The sequence below is a fragment of the Hippocampus bargibanti genome, linkage group LG03 (genome assembly GCF_051943395.1).
Source record: "Hippocampus bargibanti isolate YZ-2025 linkage group LG03, ASM5194339v1, whole genome shotgun sequence".
Classification (NCBI taxonomy): Eukaryota; Metazoa; Chordata; class Actinopteri; order Syngnathiformes; family Syngnathidae; genus Hippocampus; species Hippocampus bargibanti.
The window spans coordinates 19778612-19796961 of NC_142736.1; the positions used below are offsets into that span (position 1 = coordinate 19778612).

Consider the following 18350-nt stretch of genomic DNA (forward strand, 5'->3'; position numbering starts at 1 on the left):
CTTTATTTTAGCGTAATTTGACAGTAAATATCAACTGGGAGAGACCTGAAACAGCCTTCAGCCTCTCTTTTGAAGAATTGTTCACTATCTGGAAAAGTGTGTTGAGTTTTGATGTAACTTGAGGTGAATTCACTGTCACAATACAGTGATTGGAGGTTTTTTTTAAAACAATTTTTGAAAAACTACTATTTAAAAAAAATGCCCAAAGATGGTTGGCATCTTCAAAAACCTGTAAACTGAGTCGTGTATTTCAAGGTACCCCTGTGTTTGATTAGAGTAAATAAAAGGAAACCTGACCTCCACATCCTTTTGTCCCTTTACTGAGGCAACGTCCAGATGCTACAGGAGAGGGCGACACAGTCAAGTATTTAACAAGTAACAAGGTATAAAGAACCAATATTCGTTTACATACCTTTTAACAAAGATAGAATGAAAAGACAGATTTGGGGTGATTTAAAGCAAGGGAAAGAATTTACCTGACTAATTGACTGTGGAGTACAAGTCACCTCTGGCACTCCCGCATCTAAGGAAAAATAAAAGTGGAGAAAAAAACAATGTGAGCTAACACAAATGTCGCTTAATAACATTATAAATGTGTCTCAAAATACATGCAATAATTGCAGTAATAACTGCATCTTGAAATTAAAATATAAGTGTTGGAAAATCCCTGTTTCTTGAGAATTTCATCGGAAACAATAAAAACAGTCAATTATACATGACGCTGCTCACAAAACATGAGGTCAAGGCCCCATGGTCCTGACAACAGATTAAATTTTACAACTAACACATTGGATTGAATAGAATTGAACACGGGGTCCAGACAGAGGAGGAGTATTATTACCGTTCTATCACCAATGGATTGTGTCACCTGTGGGAGTTCCAGACAGGCTGCTGGTAGAACGGCGGCCTCGTCGCATCAGGAAGCGGTCGCTGACCTTTTTGGCTTGTTCCAGCAACTCCACATTCCTCTGACGTTCCTCCTCTGAGAGCTGCATCTCCGGCAGTTTGTCCTTGACCAGGTCGATCACATGACCTGTGCTGTCTAACAAATCCATGCATACAGTTAATCCAAAAAGTATTTAAACATAGTATTAATATTTGGAGTTCTGTTTCCAGTTTATGTCACTCCTAAATCACAGAAAATGACGATGTTCTTTAAAATTACTGTATTTCAGATACGCTGTGGCAACATACCATATAAAAATAAAATGATGAAAAGCCATTATCTTTGGACTTATTTTAATGGGAATAAGAATAGCCATTAAAATAATCACACTGCTGCATCTATCTTACAACCAATATTTTGTTTCAAAAGAGCAGGTGTTGATTTATGTATGAGTGAGTTTGATCTACCAACTGTGGTGATGGGTCCTGCAGGGGGGTTTCTTGCCAGACGAGCTCTTGGGCTGTGAGGCCTATGAGATAGCACACAAATTATTAAATCAATCACAGTCCAACTTTCATACTCACATCACACTTTAAGTGATTGGGCACATTCATACAATGGAACCAGATTTTGACTGTGCTCACCTTGCCTGCTCGAGAGGACGTCCATCTTGCTGGACAATGGAGGCCTGCTGTGGGTATACGACAGTGGGGCGAGTCATGACAAGAGCTCCGCGGTCAGCAGGTGTGCACTGTGCGGGAAAAAAACACAACATGGGAAATAATTATTTGTGAGGAAGTCATCCAGGGTGTATTAAAAACACTTACAGAATTAGCAATCACTCCAATGACTGATGTTAACTGAGGGGCAATGGTGGAGCATTACCATCACAATGCAATATAAAAAACAGGAATGTGGAGACTTTTGTTAAAAGACAGTAAAAGGTAAAATAATAATGACATTTATACATTGCGGCATTCTAAATGAATACATATGTGAAAAGAATTATGTGGACGAAAAAATTAATGTTCAGTGTCCAAAATGTTAGCAATGTGAGACCTGACATGTTTTAGGTTTGTTGATTTTAGTCAGGGTCAGTCAGGGCATTATAAATGCAAGGAGCAATTCATTCCTACATTTTAAATGTGAATGAAAAAAAATAATTGTGATGGCTCGCAGAAATGTCACGTGCAGCCTAATAGATACAGCAGATGCATTTATTCCTGACAAAATCCCTGAAGTAATTTCAAGGGAATTGTATCTATAGATAGTTTGTATTAAATATGCGTACAATGTAGTCAACCGATAGGGCAATTTAATTATGAATATTTCAATTTTTATGATTGGTAACTCAAATTTAGGGCGGTTTTGTATTGTGATTCAAATTTGTTTCATTCCCTGGCCACACTTAAATCATCTAACTAACCCCATCGAAATGCATGGAAATGCCATTAATCAAATCCATCCTTCACAAAATAACAGCAAAAAACGCAGGAAGGAAAATGCAGTGTGATGTATCTTTAAAAGACTGACAATTGACTAACATTTCAAGAAGAGAATAAAAGGTTTGCATTGAACATGTAAACTATACAGCTTCCTGTCTGGTTTTAAAATTCTACATTTTTCATTTACGATGACAAGTAACAAAACAACAATACAGGCCTACGCATTACCACCTCCATCATTTATATCATATCACTATCTCTACAAGGGATTTTTCAATGCTTAAAACATCCCAAAAGCATGCCTTTTTTGGAAGAAGACGCCTGGAAGAGGAACACTGAGAGCGATTCCTCACCATGGCCAATTTGATTACTCTGGAGGAGCTTTTCATGACTCACATGACCTAATATGTGCGTCTTGATAGAAAGACACTGTGTTATATACTCACCGTACTGGGCGAGCTTGAAGAACTGTCCAGATCCTCAGGGGAGTCCTCTTCTTCCTCGGGCAGCGTGGGCATGGCAGGGAGCAGACAGGGCCGCGAGCGGGTCAGAGGGAAAAAAAAGATGCCCTCCGCAGTAGTGTGTTTGCTGGACTCCTTGGTGTTATGTTGAATAGATGCCTGCACCAAGTCCTTTGCCTCTTCTGCAACCTGAAAAAAATTGAAAAGATCTATCATTCTTACTTTATTTGGTTCTGGCTGGAAAGCAAAGCGAGGAGAATATCTGTCTCCAAAACCGTCCATTTCCTTTCTTTATGTCGAGCCACACATTCCTTGACAGATGGGCCATTTTTTTTGTAGTTCAGTTAAAAATAAATCCAGAAAATTGCACTTTACAAGGAAGCATATTGAATGCTACAGGGCAACAGGGCTAAAAGACTCCAAGTGGGAACTCTAACAACAGCCCAATGCTGTCACACAATATCCATTCATATACAATAATTCATCATCACCATCACCATCATTATTATCATTTTGAGAGATTATGACAAGCATTATAGGACAGGGTCACCATATTAATTTGCCTTACTCTGATACTATTTTGCCAATGACAAAAATTATCCCATAATCAATTATTTGACTCCTTCAGAGACAGTGGTCACAACAGTGGAGAATTTATCATGTTGTCCGGTTACAGCTTGTCAGTATATGTGCATGAACTGGTTAATAACAGCGAATGCATTATGCAGAGGTATACATTGTATAGAGTGTATTGTAACATTGACTCATCAGTCTGCCAAATCACAACTCAGGATGATACAAGAAATTTGGATAGTTTGGGTGCAGGGAGCTCTTTGAGCGTCGATGATTTAAAAATGCCATTATGAACTTTGTCTGAGCTTGTGTCTTCTGCTCCATTTCTGGAGTTAATACCCCCGATGGCATCCCAGGAAACAGCCCTCATTAGCGGTGGAAAGGCACCAATGGTCTTTATTTCTGCTGTACAGGGCGCCTGTTGTGTCGGAGGTCGAGGGACAGGCTTGGCGACTCCTGTAGCCGGTGCTTGGTTGGAATTCCGTCCTCCATCCTCACTTTTATTGGTTCCCGCGGGACTTTTAGATTCACAATTCTCCTTCGGAATGTTAAAACGGGGCATCAGGGTCCCAGAAGACACTCTCCTCTTCTCGATGGGCTTCCAATCTACGGCGAGTCGGCCACCCTGGGGACGCCAATGACAATTTAGTGAACTCAAGGAACAGTGGTGCGTGTAAATGCTGCACTGAGAGACCTGCACAAAACCTAGTTTCTTCTAGTTTTTTACATTACTTCACTTCTGAAATGTAATATCAGGCTGCCTTGCTGTTTCACCTTCCCTCCATGTTTTATTTATGTTTGTATTATACAAAAACCTAATCTAATAATACTCAGAGTGTTAATAATTAAGCAGTGAAGCAGTCATTGATTTACAAATAGATGCCTCTGAGTATTGCTACATTGTCCGTGTGCCTGTGCTGCTGGATCATTTGTTCTTACCAGTGACGTGCGGTAAGGTTCGTGGCTGGTGAGGCACTGACGTCATCACAGTCAGATTTACAAACATATAAACTCTACAGAGTAGCTTATTCACCATTTGATTGGCAACAGTTAACGTGTTTTGTTTACAATGTCATGTCAGCATTCTTTATATAAACTGTAGCATAGAAAAAAAAGAATAAAATATTATCGTGTTACCTTTACTTATAAATGAAGTCCATCCTTCTGAAGAAAGGCATTGATAACTTCTTTGTAGAAGCCTTCCTTATTTTTCTTCAGTTTTAAAAGTCTCTCTATTTCTTTCAATTTGTATATGTAATCCTCCATTCTGAAAATGAGGCCAAGCAACACGAAAAAATGACTGGATGGTTGCACTTAACTTGCTAAATGTTTACCGTAGCTTGCTGTCACCAATTCTATTATTCTGCAGCCGAGGAGTCGCAAGAAGAACCTCTAATCACCAGCGTCCCCTGTCATGAGGCAGGAGAACTGTGTGCCTCACAGTTTTGATAAAAATAAAAGAAAATAAAATAACCACTGTAGTACAGTGTTTATAATGTAAAGTGACTTTACATTGTTTATAATGTAAAGTGACTTTACATTATATACACCAGCTAAACTGTAGAAATTTAGTTCATATACTGAAAGTGTTTGAACACTTTAATAGCAGAGGGACAGCAATGCGGTCTCACTGCAGAGCAAGCCAGCAGTTAGCATAGTCATTGCGCAATCCATGGTGAAGCTCAGCCAGCTGTTGCCTCACCGCTTGTGGCTACTTAATATTTGAACGGTAAATGTGAAAATTCAGGGTTTTTGAAAAAAAAATCCCAAAATGGTGAAGTTAAATGGAAAAGAACTTTAAAGTACAAATCACTAAATCACTAATAACTGTTTAATGTATTTTTTCATTTGATATTTAGATGATGACAGGTGAGGCACGGCCTCCCCTGCCTCCCCTTACTGCACGTCACTGTTTCTTACCCAAAAAAAGGCAAGCAGAGTCCATGCAGAACAATATAAGAAGTACAAAGTATAATTATCTTTATTTTAGCGTAATTTGACAGTAAATATCAACTGGGAGAGACCTGAAACAGCCTTCAGCCTCTCTTTTGAAGAATTGTTCACTATCTGGAAAAGTGTGTTGAGTTTTGATGTAACTTGAGGTGAATTCACTGTCACAATACAGTGATTGGAGGTTTTTTTTAAAACAATTTTTGAAAAACTACTATTTAAAAAAAATGCCCAAAGATGGTTGGCATCTTCAAAAACCTGTAAACTGAGTCGTGTATTTCAAGGTACCCCTGTGTTTGATTAGAGTAAATAAAAGGAAACCTGACCTCCACATCCTTTTGTCCCTTTACTGAGGCAACGTCCAGATGCTACAGGAGAGGGCGACACAGTCAAGTATTTAACAAGTAACAAGGTATAAAGAACCAATATTCGTTTACATACCTTTTAACAAAGATAGAATGAAAAGACAGATTTGGGGTGATTTAAAGCAAGGGAAAGAATTTACCTGACTAATTGACTGTGGAGTACAAGTCACCTCTGGCACTCCCGCATCTAAGGAAAAATAAAAGTGGAGAAAAAAACAATGTGAGCTAACACAAATGTCGCTTAATAACATTATAAATGTGTCTCAAAATACATGCAATAATTGCAGTAATAACTGCATCTTGAAATTAAAATATAAGTGTTGGAAAATCCCTGTTTCTTGAGAATTTCATCGGAAACAATAAAAACAATCAATTATACATGACGCTGCTCACAAAACATGAGGTCAAGGCCCCATGGTCCTGACAACAGATTAAATTTTACAACTAACACATTGGATTGAATAGAATTGAACACGGGGTCCAGACAGAGGAGGAGTATTATTACCGTTCTATCACCAATGGATTGTGTCACCTGTGGGAGTTCCAGACAGGCTGCTGGTAGAACGGCGGCCTCGTCGCATCAGGAAGCGGTCGCTGACCTTTTTGGCTTGTTCCAGCAACTCCACATTCCTCTGACGTTCCTCCTCTGAGAGCTGCATCTCCGGCAGTTTGTCCTTGACCAGGTCGATCACATGACCTGTGCTGTCTAACAAATCCATGCATACAGTTAATCCAAAAAGTATTTAAACATAGTATTAATATTTGGAGTTCTGTTTCCAGTTTATGTCACTCCTAAATCACAGAAAATGACGATGTTCTTTAAAATTACTGTATTTCAGATACGCTGTGGCAACATACCATATAAAAATAAAATGATGAAAAGCCATTATCTTTGGACTTATTTTAATGGGAATAAGAATAGCCATTAAAATAATCACACTGCTGCATCTATCTTACAACCAATATTTTGTTTCAAAAGAGCAGGTGTTGATTTATGTATGAGTGAGTTTGATCTACCAACTGTGGTGATGGGTCCTGCAGGGGGGTTTCTTGCCAGACGAGCTCTTGGGCTGTGAGGCCTATGAGATAGCACACAAATTATTAAATCAATCACAGTCCAACTTTCATACTCACATCACACTTTAAGTGATTGGGCACATTCATACAATGGAACCAGATTTTGACTGTGCTCACCTTGCCTGCTCGAGAGGACGTCCATCTTGCTGGACAATGGAGGCCTGCTGTGGGTATACGACAGTGGGGCGAGTCATGACAAGAGCTCCGCGGTCAGCAGGTGTGCACTGTGCGGGAAAAAAACACAACATGGGAAATAATTATTTGTGAGGAAGTCATCCAGGGTGTATTAAAAACACTTACAGAATTAGCAATCACTCCAATGACTGATGTTAACTGAGGGGCAATGGTGGAGCATTACCATCACAATGCAATATAAAAAACAGGAATGTGGAGACTTTTGTTAAAAGACAGTAAAAGGTAAAATAATAATGACATTTATACATTGCGGCATTCTAAATGAATACATATGTGAAAAGAATTATGTGGACGAAAAAATTAATGTTCAGTGTCCAAAATGTTAGCAATGTGAGACCTGACATGTTTTAGGTTTGTTGATTTTAGTCAGGGTCAGTCAGGGCATTATAAATGCAAGGAGCAATTCATTCCTACATTTTAAATGTGAATGAAAAAAAATAATTGTGATGGCTCGCAGAAATGTCACGTGCAGCCTAATAGATACAGCAGATGCATTTATTCCTGACAAAATCCCTGAAGTAATTTCAAGGGAATTGTATCTATAGATAGTTTGTATTAAATATGCGTACAATGTAGTCAACCGATAGGGCAATTTAATTATGAATATTTCAATTTTTATGATTGGTAACTCAAATTTAGGGCGGTTTTGTATTGTGATTCAAATTTGTTTCATTCCCTGGCCACACTTAAATCATCTAACTAACCCCATCGAAATGCATGGAAATGCCATTAATCAAATCCATCCTTCACAAAATAACAGCAAAAAACGCAGGAAGGAAAATGCAGTGTGATGTATCTTTAAAAGACTGACAATTGACTAACATTTCAAGAAGAGAATAAAAGGTTTGCATTGAACATGTAAACTATACAGCTTCCTGTCTGGTTTTAAAATTCTACATTTTTCATTTACGATGACAAGTAACAAAACAACAATACAGGCCTACGCATTACCACCTCCATCATTTATATCATATCACTATCTCTACAAGGGATTTTTCAATGCTTAAAACATCCCAAAAGCATGCCTTTTTTGGAAGAAGACGCCTGGAGGAGGAACACTGAGAGCGATTCCTCACCATGGCCAATTTGATTACTCTGGAGGAGCTTTTCATGACTCACATGACCTAATATGTGCGTCTTGATAGAAAGACACTGTGTTATATACTCACCGTACTGGGCGAGCTTGAAGAACTGTCCAGATCCTCAGGGGAGTCCTCTTCTTCCTCGGGCAGCGTGGGCATGGCAGGGAGCAGACAGGGCCGCGAGCGGGTCAGAGGGAAAAAAAAGATGCCCTCCGCAGTAGTGTGTTTGCTGGACTCCTTGGTGTTATGTTGAATAGATGCCTGCACCAAGTCCTTTGCCTCTTCTGCAACCTGAAAAAAAATTGAAAAGATCTATCATTCTTACTTTATTTGGTTCTGGCTGGAAAGCAAAGCGAGGAGAATATCTGTCTCCAAAACCGTCCATTTCCTTTCTTTATGTCGAGCCACACATTCCTTGACAGATGGGCCATTTTTTTGTAGTTCAGTTAAAAATAAATCCAGAAAATTGCACTTTACAAGGAAGCATATTGAATGCTACAGGGCAACAGGGCTAAAAGACTCCAAGTGGGAACTCTAACAACAGCCCAATCCTGTCACACAATATCCATTCATATACAATAATTCATCATCACCATCACCATCATTATTATCATTTTGAGAGATTATGACAAGCATTACAGGACAGGGTCACCATATTAATTTGCCTTACTCTGATACTATTTTGCCAATGACAAAAATTATCCCATAATCAATTATTTCACTCCTTCAGAGACAGTGGTCACAACAGTGGAGAATTTATCATGTTGTCCGGTTACAGCTTGTCAGTATATGTGCATGAACTGGTTAATAACAGCGAATGCATTATGCAGAGGTATACATTGTATAGAGTGTATTGTAACATTGACTCATCAGTCTGCCAAATCACAACTCAGGATGATACAAGACCACTTCTTTCTAAAAAAATCCTGAAATAGCTTTCATGCCACGTTTACTAAATTGATTGAATTCAAAAGACTTGCCCGTGAACAGACTTAAGGCTAAACCAAAATGAATACAGTGTAGCCTTGTAAACATTGAATTCATCTGTCATCAGTGGACCAACCTCTTTCTGGAAAAATAAAAAGAATAATAATAGAAGTATCTGGGTTTATATGATTGACTCCCACTGGTTTGATTTTAGCAATGAGTTTCAGGGGGACATTGTAAAATAAACACAGAGGCTTTGACATACACAATTTAATATGTACATCCTGTGTGGGAATAACGCATTCACTTAGAGAGGGGGCGGGGGATTACATAACAACAGCTGTGTTTATATTTTTTGAGTTGGTAAAAATCAGGAATGGTTTAGAATGGAAAACTGATTCATAGAGTACATAGTATATACCTGTAGTTTTGCAAATTTCCCAATTGTGGGACTATTAAAGGCTTTCTGATTCTGATTCTTATTCTGTATGTGTAGAAACAATTAATTTTGTGGTTGTTCAGGGAAAAATATTCTTGGCATTGCGGGAAAAAAGAACGTCTTGTAATACTATATTTATTCAAAATATCAGCATCGCGTTTGTAAATTACTATATTTTCCTGCATATAAGGCACACACAAAAGCACACATTTTCTTCCGTAACCCTGTGCCTTATACGCAGGTGCTCCTTATATGTGAACTAGTATTGAGCCACAACAGGTATCACAACTCCTGTCAGCTTCCACAACTCCATTTTCCCCTGCAGAAGAAGTTGTGCATAACCCCTGGTAGTCTGTCTTTTATTTGGATGTTTTTGTATATATTTCTATATTATAATTTGAAAACTGTTTTTATTCATTGAAGGTGTGCCTTATAGTCCGGTGTGCCTTATATATGGAAAAAGTTTGAAAATACACCATTTATTGGGGGTGCGCCTTATACTCCGGTCCGCCTTATACACCGGAAAATAGGTATTGTAAATGGTTAGTTATTGGGTTATTTTTGGGCTAGTCTGTATTTCATTTATTTAATAACTATCGATGGAAAGTGACATAATCTGCAATCATGGCCTTAACCATTTCACGCACCCTATAACCTGATAACATGCTAAGATGTTGACTGTTGTAAATGCCGTCCCTGAAAGGGTGAAGGTAAAAAAATGTTAATCCAATGAAAATGGGTACAAACTTCATGTGACATAAAAAATGGAAATAAGCACTTTATGATTAATGGTAATGATATGCCACTGCCAAGAACATCCATTGAACAGTTGGAATTGTAAACAAAGTAAAGACTATTGTCACTGAATGACAAGATGTAGTGTCATAATACACATAGAGGTGATCTGACACGTCCCATTTTCGATCAGAATGCCTATTTTAACCTTCTTTTGAACTCACTCCCCTCTTTGAAGCAAATATATGCAAATCTCCACACAGTGCCAGGCCACTGTGTGGAGATAGAGGCATATTTGCATCAGGTTCCGTTTGCTTTTGCCTCATAAGACACGCGTCTCCATCAAATAGCAAGAATAAAATCATGGTTCTTTCAGACACATTGGACAAATGTTCAGTCAGCTTCATTCCGCAAGCTGTCTTCTTGGTCCCTGTCATCACAAACAGGATGAAATGTTTCAGGAACATGTTGGGAATAAAAGTCAAGTGAGTCACTGGTGAGGACAAAAAATAGGCTTGCAGTGAGCTACAGTGACACTTTCTGGGGGGGAAAAAATGTACCGCTGGTTAAAAAATATACCGTACATTTGAGTTTGCTACAAAATCTTTTTGTAGTGTAACATTTCACTTTTTTTCTGGGTACCCAAAAAGAGAATGTGTCTGAACCAAGAATACTTATCCAAGACTCTATCCTGTCACCAACATAAGGACTGTAACCTCTCTGACAAATCTAAACACTAATTCAAAGACCAAAACAATACTTTTCTTCATACATCCCAAACTACACCAGCAGCAAAGGTACATGACAAAATGGCAGAAACACAGTACCACCAAGTGCTGTCAAAAAATATTTTGCAACGCTTGTAAATTTCTCCACTGCGAGACTAATAAAGGCAAATTCAATCCAAAATCCAAATTCAATCACTGTTTCTAAAGCCAATTTCCCCCACATCATCATCTTCTGGATCTGCTGACGCACTGCAACACTTGCCAAGATGTAAAATCCTCCAAAAGACACAGCAGAGGTTATCCTGCCTGCCTTCTTCCAGCAAACTTTGCATACATGCCAAAATTATTGTAAGTGTTTGTACCAAGAAGGAAAACGAGTAAAAGAAAAGAGGGAAGAATGTACTGCTAAGTTCATACGGGAAACTAACTAAGAAATTAGCTTGGTATGCAACCAGCACCGCAGGCACTATAGAAAGGTACCAAACCAAACCGATTTTAAAAATTTGGCCATTTTCAATTGTTGAACCATTATTAATTTCTTCTGATCAGTTATGAGGAATAATAGGAGGATATGCTAGAAAGACATAGGGCAATACAAGATGGAAAGGTCTGATAAGTCAGCAATGGTATTTTAATTTTGTTTCCTTAGGCGAGTTCTACAAAGAATATCTTACTTCGCTACCAAATCATTTGACATCAGCAAGTCAGTTTTTGTGTTTGTTGTGTATTTGGACAGAAGTCGTCCTCCCAAGCAAATAAAACAGAAACATAAAAAAAAAACACTTCAGATTTTAGCCACGGCTGAATGAGGGAGGCTTTGCACTGCTGACATGCCCGCGAGACAGAGATAAACGAGTGCTTTGATTATTCCTTGTGGGACAAGGGGGACAGTATACACATTTCTCTCCATACACAGTCCAAATGCAGTCTTGTTTTCGTGTGCAATAAGATCATCCCAAGTGCTTTTAGTAGGCAAAGAACAGTGACGGGGGAAATTGTCACCTTTGTTCCCGTTACCATGATGTTACATAAGACATACCCTCCACCCCAAAAAGTGGTTAAGTCAAGCACGGGGCCCACAGAGGAAGTGTTCTCCTCGACAACCACAATGTGACATAACGAGCCAGAAGTGAGAGCCAGTGAACAAAGAGATGTAGTCAACATATCTGCTGACTTTCAGATGCATCAGTAGATCAGTACAATCAAACACAGATGACACTTGCATTAGAACAGTTCCAAGTTCAAGTAAGACGTCAGACTGGAAAGTAAGACCTTCCAAAAAGTCACAGCAGAAGTTATCCTGCCTCTCACAATTCACACATTTCAAATAAACCACCAACAGAGAACCCCCTCCCCTTCTTTTCACAACAGAAGCCCTCCATCAGAACCTGTACATCCAGATGGGAGCGTTACCTGCGTCCAGCACCAGTTCCCAGACCTCCCGACTCAGGCCGATGTTCCACCAACCATCGTCACGCTCTGCCTTTTCTCAGAAAACGTCTCCTGCCTCCGGGTCTCCCGGTCTCCGCTTCCTTCTCCCATCCCCTCGGTTCCCTGTCTTTTTTCAGCAACAGCCTCTCTTTGACTCCTGGGAGCTTTGACCATTTAAGGAGAAGGGCTGTATGCCTCTTTGAGCTACTTCAGACTGGGGACGTGTGTGTGGGAGGGGGGGGGGGGTGTAAAGTCAGGGAGGTAGTTCTCTACCAGTTCGGAGGAAACCACATTTACTTCTCTAACCTATTAGAAACTGTCACGCTCCGTGAATAGCATTTTAAAACACAGAGCCAATTATATGAAGTTTTAAACCTGTTCTATCTTGTTTTTTTTTTTTCACAACCATACAGTTTGTTTTTTCATTACATGTGGGAGTGCAGTAATCGCACAAAACACAACTGATATTCACAATAAATTATTTTTTTTAAATCAACAGGAGGATGATTAGAATGTGATAGGTCTGCCATTTCTGTTTATGAACAAGTTTTTCATGGTCAAGTGAAAAATATTGTTGAAGGTGGGAAACCAACATGAATGTCCCTAATAAATCCGTTGTCAAGAGGAGCAGTAGTCTGAAAGCTTGACAGATCATTATTTCAAGTGCATCATTTGATCATCTGGAATCTCTTCAGGTCCAGCTGTAGGGTGCCAAAATATTTGAATTTGTTAATGAAAGTCATGTCTAATTGAAGAGGCGTGTCATGTAACGATGCTTATCAGTATTTAATATTGACTGCGTGTGGAGCTCTGCCTGCATGCAAATGCATAATCGTGTATGATATAAAATAAGATGTCTCACCTTGTTGCAGCTGTCTTGTTCTGTGTCACCTGCGGTGGTCAAAGAGACACAACATTTGATTTGCATTTAGCAGGAAATCATATGCAATGCAAATGTACCAGGATAATACAGAGAGCGAGTGAGCAAGAGAGAGAGAGAGAGAGAGAGAGAGAGAGAGAGAGAGAGAGAGAGAGAGAGAGAGAGAGAGAGAGAGAGAGAGAGAGAGAGAGAGAGAGAGAGAGAGAGAGAGAGAGAGAGAGAGAGAGAAAGAGACTTTGACACAGCATTAGATTGGACTAGAAAGAAATTAAGCGTTCTGTCCTGGCAGTTGTTGGCAAGACTGACCTTCATCACTCAGGGCAAGAATAACCTGGCAACCAAGCCCAGAGACATGATTGAGTCATCTGCTCAGGTTGCCTACACTGTCACCAGGCTGTTGTTAAACAGCACAAAACTAAGCCCTCCCAAGTTGTACAAATATTTAGATTTGCTCAATGGAAGACTCAATTAACCAGTGAACTGTGAGTGTTTGTTTGTGCTATCTGATTAAGTGGCAACCAGTCCAGTGTGTTCCCCCACCTCTTGTCCAGAGGCACCTATAACTCGCAGTCTAGAACCATAAAAAATATTGGATGAATGATATGTTTTTGCGACCTTGTTCTGATGGATTGCTTGTGCCAAAGAACTGAAGAGTGCCACTTTAGCCAAATGTTTGCATTATATGTAACAGCTACATAAAGAAAAAGGAGTGCCCACTCTAGAAAGCCGTGAAATAAATACTCAAGACTGACTTTTAACCATTTCAGGTACAGTGGTCCCTACAGTGGACAACTTTTGTTATTAGGTACCAAGGTGCATGAAATGGTTTAAAGAAGCGCCGTGTTGCCATCATAGCTTTATCAGTGCTGGATTATGAAGGTATTTTATATCAAAATGCTTCTGTAAAATGTCTTCGGATGATGCTGTTTCTAGCACTATTGTAAAATGTCAAGTCATTACTGTCAATTATATTCTTGACCAGGATGGCCGAATTTCCCACTTGCAGGGCTAGTCACTGGTATGATTATATTTATAAGACAATATTAGGAAAACTAGATTTGTGACTTGGTCAGTGTAAAATGCTGACTCTTACTCTCTTGGGTCAAATAACTTGTTGTTTTCGATTTTCTGTGCCTGTATGAAGATGTGTAAAAGACCTTTTGTTTACTCTGCTCCTTATACTGTAATTGAATATGTTACAAAAACAATGTAAACTAACTAATTTAATTTATTTAAACTTGTTGAAATTCAAACTGCAGGTTCTGATTCATATTCCGCTATAAGCATTTTTTTCACGTTTGAAAATTCTGTGTTCAATCATATTTTTTTCTTGTTGCTGCTTTTTGGCAAAGATTCCCTTGAAAAGAAGCTTTAATCTCATTAGGACATTTCCTGAAAAAAAAAAAGCCGATTTATTTGCACCAGAAGACTGATTTGAGGCATAGCATTTACAGTCACCCCCCCTCATTTTGTTTGATTCAGACATGTGGCAATCAGCAGTTGACATCTTAGACTAAGTGAAAGGATTTGGTCTTGACTACTTCAAGCAGCGAAAGGCCAGATATTACGAAACATGAATGGAAACACCAACGTCCCACAGTTATCTGGAGGGCTGCAGATTCCTTTTACTAAATTGTTGAGGATTATAATCGGCCGCTCGAGGCCTTTGGACAACCCAGAGTCATAACTAGTAAAGCTTTTGCACACTCAGAAGCATCCACTGAATTGAGCTTTTGTTGGTGCCGAGTTCCACGAACAGGTATGAAGCTTTTCAAACTGAACTGCAGTTGGGGAGAGAATTTTTTTTTGCTCGACGGTAATTTTGCATAGCCATGAGCAAAGGAATGGTATGCATACAAAACATACCAACATTTATGTGTCAAATACTGAAGGCCTTGTGTCGGTCCAGTTTATCCCTGATACAAAACAGAAAAAGGGAGTGCATTTTGGAGACGAATTGCATTAAAAGTGTAAGTCATTCTTTGTCAGTCAACTTTGGCTTCATTTTCTAATGCAGCACATAAGGAACATTATTTTAGTCACCCCCCACCAAAAAAAAGGGGGGGGAGAATAAACGGATTAGGTTAACAAACGTTACCAACAAGTCAATTCACAAATGCTCGACAAGAACACCAAGGGTCACAGCACGGATGGACAGCTCCAGGATTTTTTTGTCTTATGGACCTAAAGGTGGACTTGACCGATAGCAGTAGGGGGCTGAGAAAATTATTCATAAACACAAATTACAATATCAAATCAAAGGGCCAATCCCCAGACGTCCAACTCTGTGTCTGTGACTGTAATTTGTTGAGATTGTCTAGTGCGGTTAGGTACCAACAATGAATACCACCACATGGTATTTAAACAAACAAACAAAACCATAATAATAATAACAACAATAGAAACAATACATAAATAAAAACCAATCAGCATATAAAGGCTCAATTCTCATGAGATGTTCAACACAGTTAAATATATTTGATCCTCCCCTTGGTCAATAGGTTGCCATTTGTAAAACATATGGCCGTCTCCAATTTTACCCATGACTCAATTGATTTCATATGCTCTCAAATAGAATAATCTCGCTCCCTACTAATGGTGTTGTGTGCGATGTGAATAACTGCCTGTTGCATCTGATTTCATCTCTTTGGGCGGTGAATTAAAAAAAAAGCCAGTAACATTAATTCATTTGCATCTAAAGCAGTATGAGTGTGATGCAGGTATCATACCATTGATGGGAAGCTGTGGAGATTCGCTGGCTTCTGGGATTACATCAGGTGGCGATGGGGGACTCTCCATTCTTTCTTTATCTGGCGCAACACACTCAGTTGAGTGGTCTGGACCAATTGACAGCTCGGGACAGGACTGCCTCACAAAAGTGCAAAGGGAACACTTTAAAAAAATTCCACCTTACAATGCTTTTCATAAAAGAACTTCAGGAAAATAGCTTGGCAGATACACACAAGATGGCGCCCAAGTAGGTGCTCTCATGATCCTTGCTTTTGTTGTTGTTTTTGTGTTGCTTTTATGTTATCTTTTGTCACTTTTGTGATGTTGTGCATACGGATACGAATTGTTTTTTAGCATTTTTGACCATGACATTAATCAAGGAGGAGACTGTGCCGAACAGTTGCCGATTGCGCCTTTCCGGCGAACAAATATACCAGCACTGTTTTTGATTGGGAGGAATGTGCCACTTGACTGTCATCACTGGACATCTTTGGGGCAATTGTGTCTTTTTTTCACAGCCCCACGTTCAGTAAAATGGTCTGTGCTGTTGGACAGTCTGCGGCTGGATGGATGCATGGCATGAGGAGTCCACAATGAGAAGAAAGGAGCACGAGCGCCGATGCGTAAATGGAACTGTCGCATCTTGGAATTGAAGCAGATTTACGTGGGACAGCAGATGCAAGACAATCTCTTCTCTCTTTTATTTTGCATTCATGCCATGGTATTGTGTAAAATGTTACTTGATTTATGGGTCATAACAAAAAAACGCAATACGTTTTCAGCAAAATTGATACGATATTGCATTTTTTCAATTTTCAGTTTTTCAAGAGTACCCTAATTCGTACGCAAATTGTGTTTTGAAGTAATAAAGGTTTAAAAAATCAATTTTTTTTCAGCTCTTGTCCCAATGCTCTAATGCTGTTCTATGGTTTTTGTTGTGCTATTTAATACTGGAATCAATGTATTGCAGGTGAATTAATCAGGCCCTGTGACAAGAATAATTGTGTTTATGTTACTCTGTTGTAGTTTACTCTACACGGAAGTATATTATTACTGTAAACTAAAAAAACAATCAACGTTGTCAATTAAGCGGAAGAAGTCCATTTATAGTCTTGGCTACTCTTTGTAGGTACAAGAAGGGATTTCTTGTATACTTTTTGGTTATGTATTACATATGTAAATTACACAGATGATCATATGTAAATTAGTTCACTTAATTAGAATACAATGATTTCTATGATTATCAAGTAGAAACATCAGAGCCAATTGTTATGCGTTCATATACGTAAATCAAGGACACATTGATATAATCTGTGTCAATGTTGCGCTTCTTTTCAGAACAACACAAAACATAACAATTTTCCTCTTTCCTCGAAACCAACCTGATTCTTTTTTTTCACGATCCGGGCCTCGAGCGAGTTCAGCTGCAAGTCTGTGTTGGCTGTTCGTCCCAGAGCGGCCTCCACCCTCTGAGTGATGCCCTCCATCCTCACCCTGACCTGACTCAACTTTTTCTCGCTCTCATTTACAAGTTGGGCCGACTCCAGTGCGTTCTTGACAATGGCCTCCGTTCTTCTGAGGGCCCCAAGCAGTGCGTCTGCTGCCACCGTAAATTCGATTTGTCGCTGCTGTGAGGCTCGTCCGCCTGGGCTGTGAACAGGTCCTGTGCCCACCGACGCATCCCTCTGCTGCTTCCCGCATTTGCTCTCAGCGCTGCCTGTATCCTCCCTCTCAGTGTTGGTTTCCTTGTGTACTAGAACAACTTTGCTGCTGCCTTTTTGCTCAGTCAAACATTTGAGAGAAGTTTGCAGGTGGCAGACATGCTCCCTCATATCAGTGATGGTCTGCTCTGCTTGATGGAGGCGAGCTCCCTCAAAGAGCTCTCGGAAGGTCTTGCTCTCGCCAGTCTGGGCTTTGGCTCCTTCAACGCTAAGGGCTTTCCACCACTTCACAATGGCCACTTTCTTAGATTGCGGTATCGACTTGCAGGTCTGGTTTGGTTTTTGCTCCTGCTCCCAGGCTTTCCACCGTTCGTCCACATTCTCCCCTTTATCCTCTCTCACACATTTCCGGAGTTCGAGGTCCTGCAGCCTGAAACAACCAGCACAGCATTAAAATATCTCCTTCACACACTGTTATGTCTTCAGTCACCAAAAGGACACTAAAACTGCACTTAGCCTCACTACAGTCTTACATACAGACGACGATGTTGTACAAGGGAGGTGCCCATAAATATTCTGTTGAAAGCAGACATTTTATGAGCAGAGGAAGTTCTTCAGAGTTGATTCTAACATCAACTAAATCCACTCTGTTACCATAACAGGAGAAAAGAATGGCAAAAAGTCCACATACACATTGACAAGCCGCTGCTTGATGCTTGCCTGTTGCTGAGGAAAAGGCTTCTCCTGGCTCTCAACAGAGGAGGAGCCCTATGGTGAGGAACCCA

The 18350-nt window shown here is 39.7% G+C and overlaps 1 protein-coding gene across 2 annotated transcripts in view; it reads right to left on the reverse strand.

Moving 5' to 3' along the window:
- The window catches only part of irag1 (inositol 1,4,5-triphosphate receptor associated 1), a 43957-nt gene that overhangs the window by 20775 nt on the left and 4832 nt on the right, over window positions 1-18350 (reverse strand). Inside the window, exons 15-24 of one of the 2 annotated variants that reach the window (XM_088992452.1) lie at window positions 18257-18333; window positions 17287-17995; window positions 15904-16039; window positions 13157-13185; window positions 8122-8325; window positions 6875-6981; window positions 6698-6759; window positions 6213-6386; window positions 5821-5867; window positions 5642-5683 (exon numbers count right to left, since the gene is read on the reverse strand). In XM_088992452.1, the coding sequence (XP_088848578.1) occupies window positions 5642-5683; window positions 5821-5867; window positions 6213-6386; window positions 6698-6759; window positions 6875-6981; window positions 8122-8325; window positions 13157-13185; window positions 15904-16039; window positions 17287-17995; window positions 18257-18333 (1587 nt within the window). Of the gene's footprint in view, window positions 1-297; window positions 340-476; window positions 524-868; window positions 1043-1353; window positions 1416-1530; window positions 1638-2777; window positions 2979-5641; window positions 5684-5820; window positions 5868-6212; window positions 6387-6697; window positions 6760-6874; window positions 6982-8121; window positions 8326-13156; window positions 13186-15903; window positions 16040-17286; window positions 17996-18256; window positions 18334-18350 lie in introns of those variants that run through there. The other variant, XM_088992451.1, reaches the window with a different exon arrangement.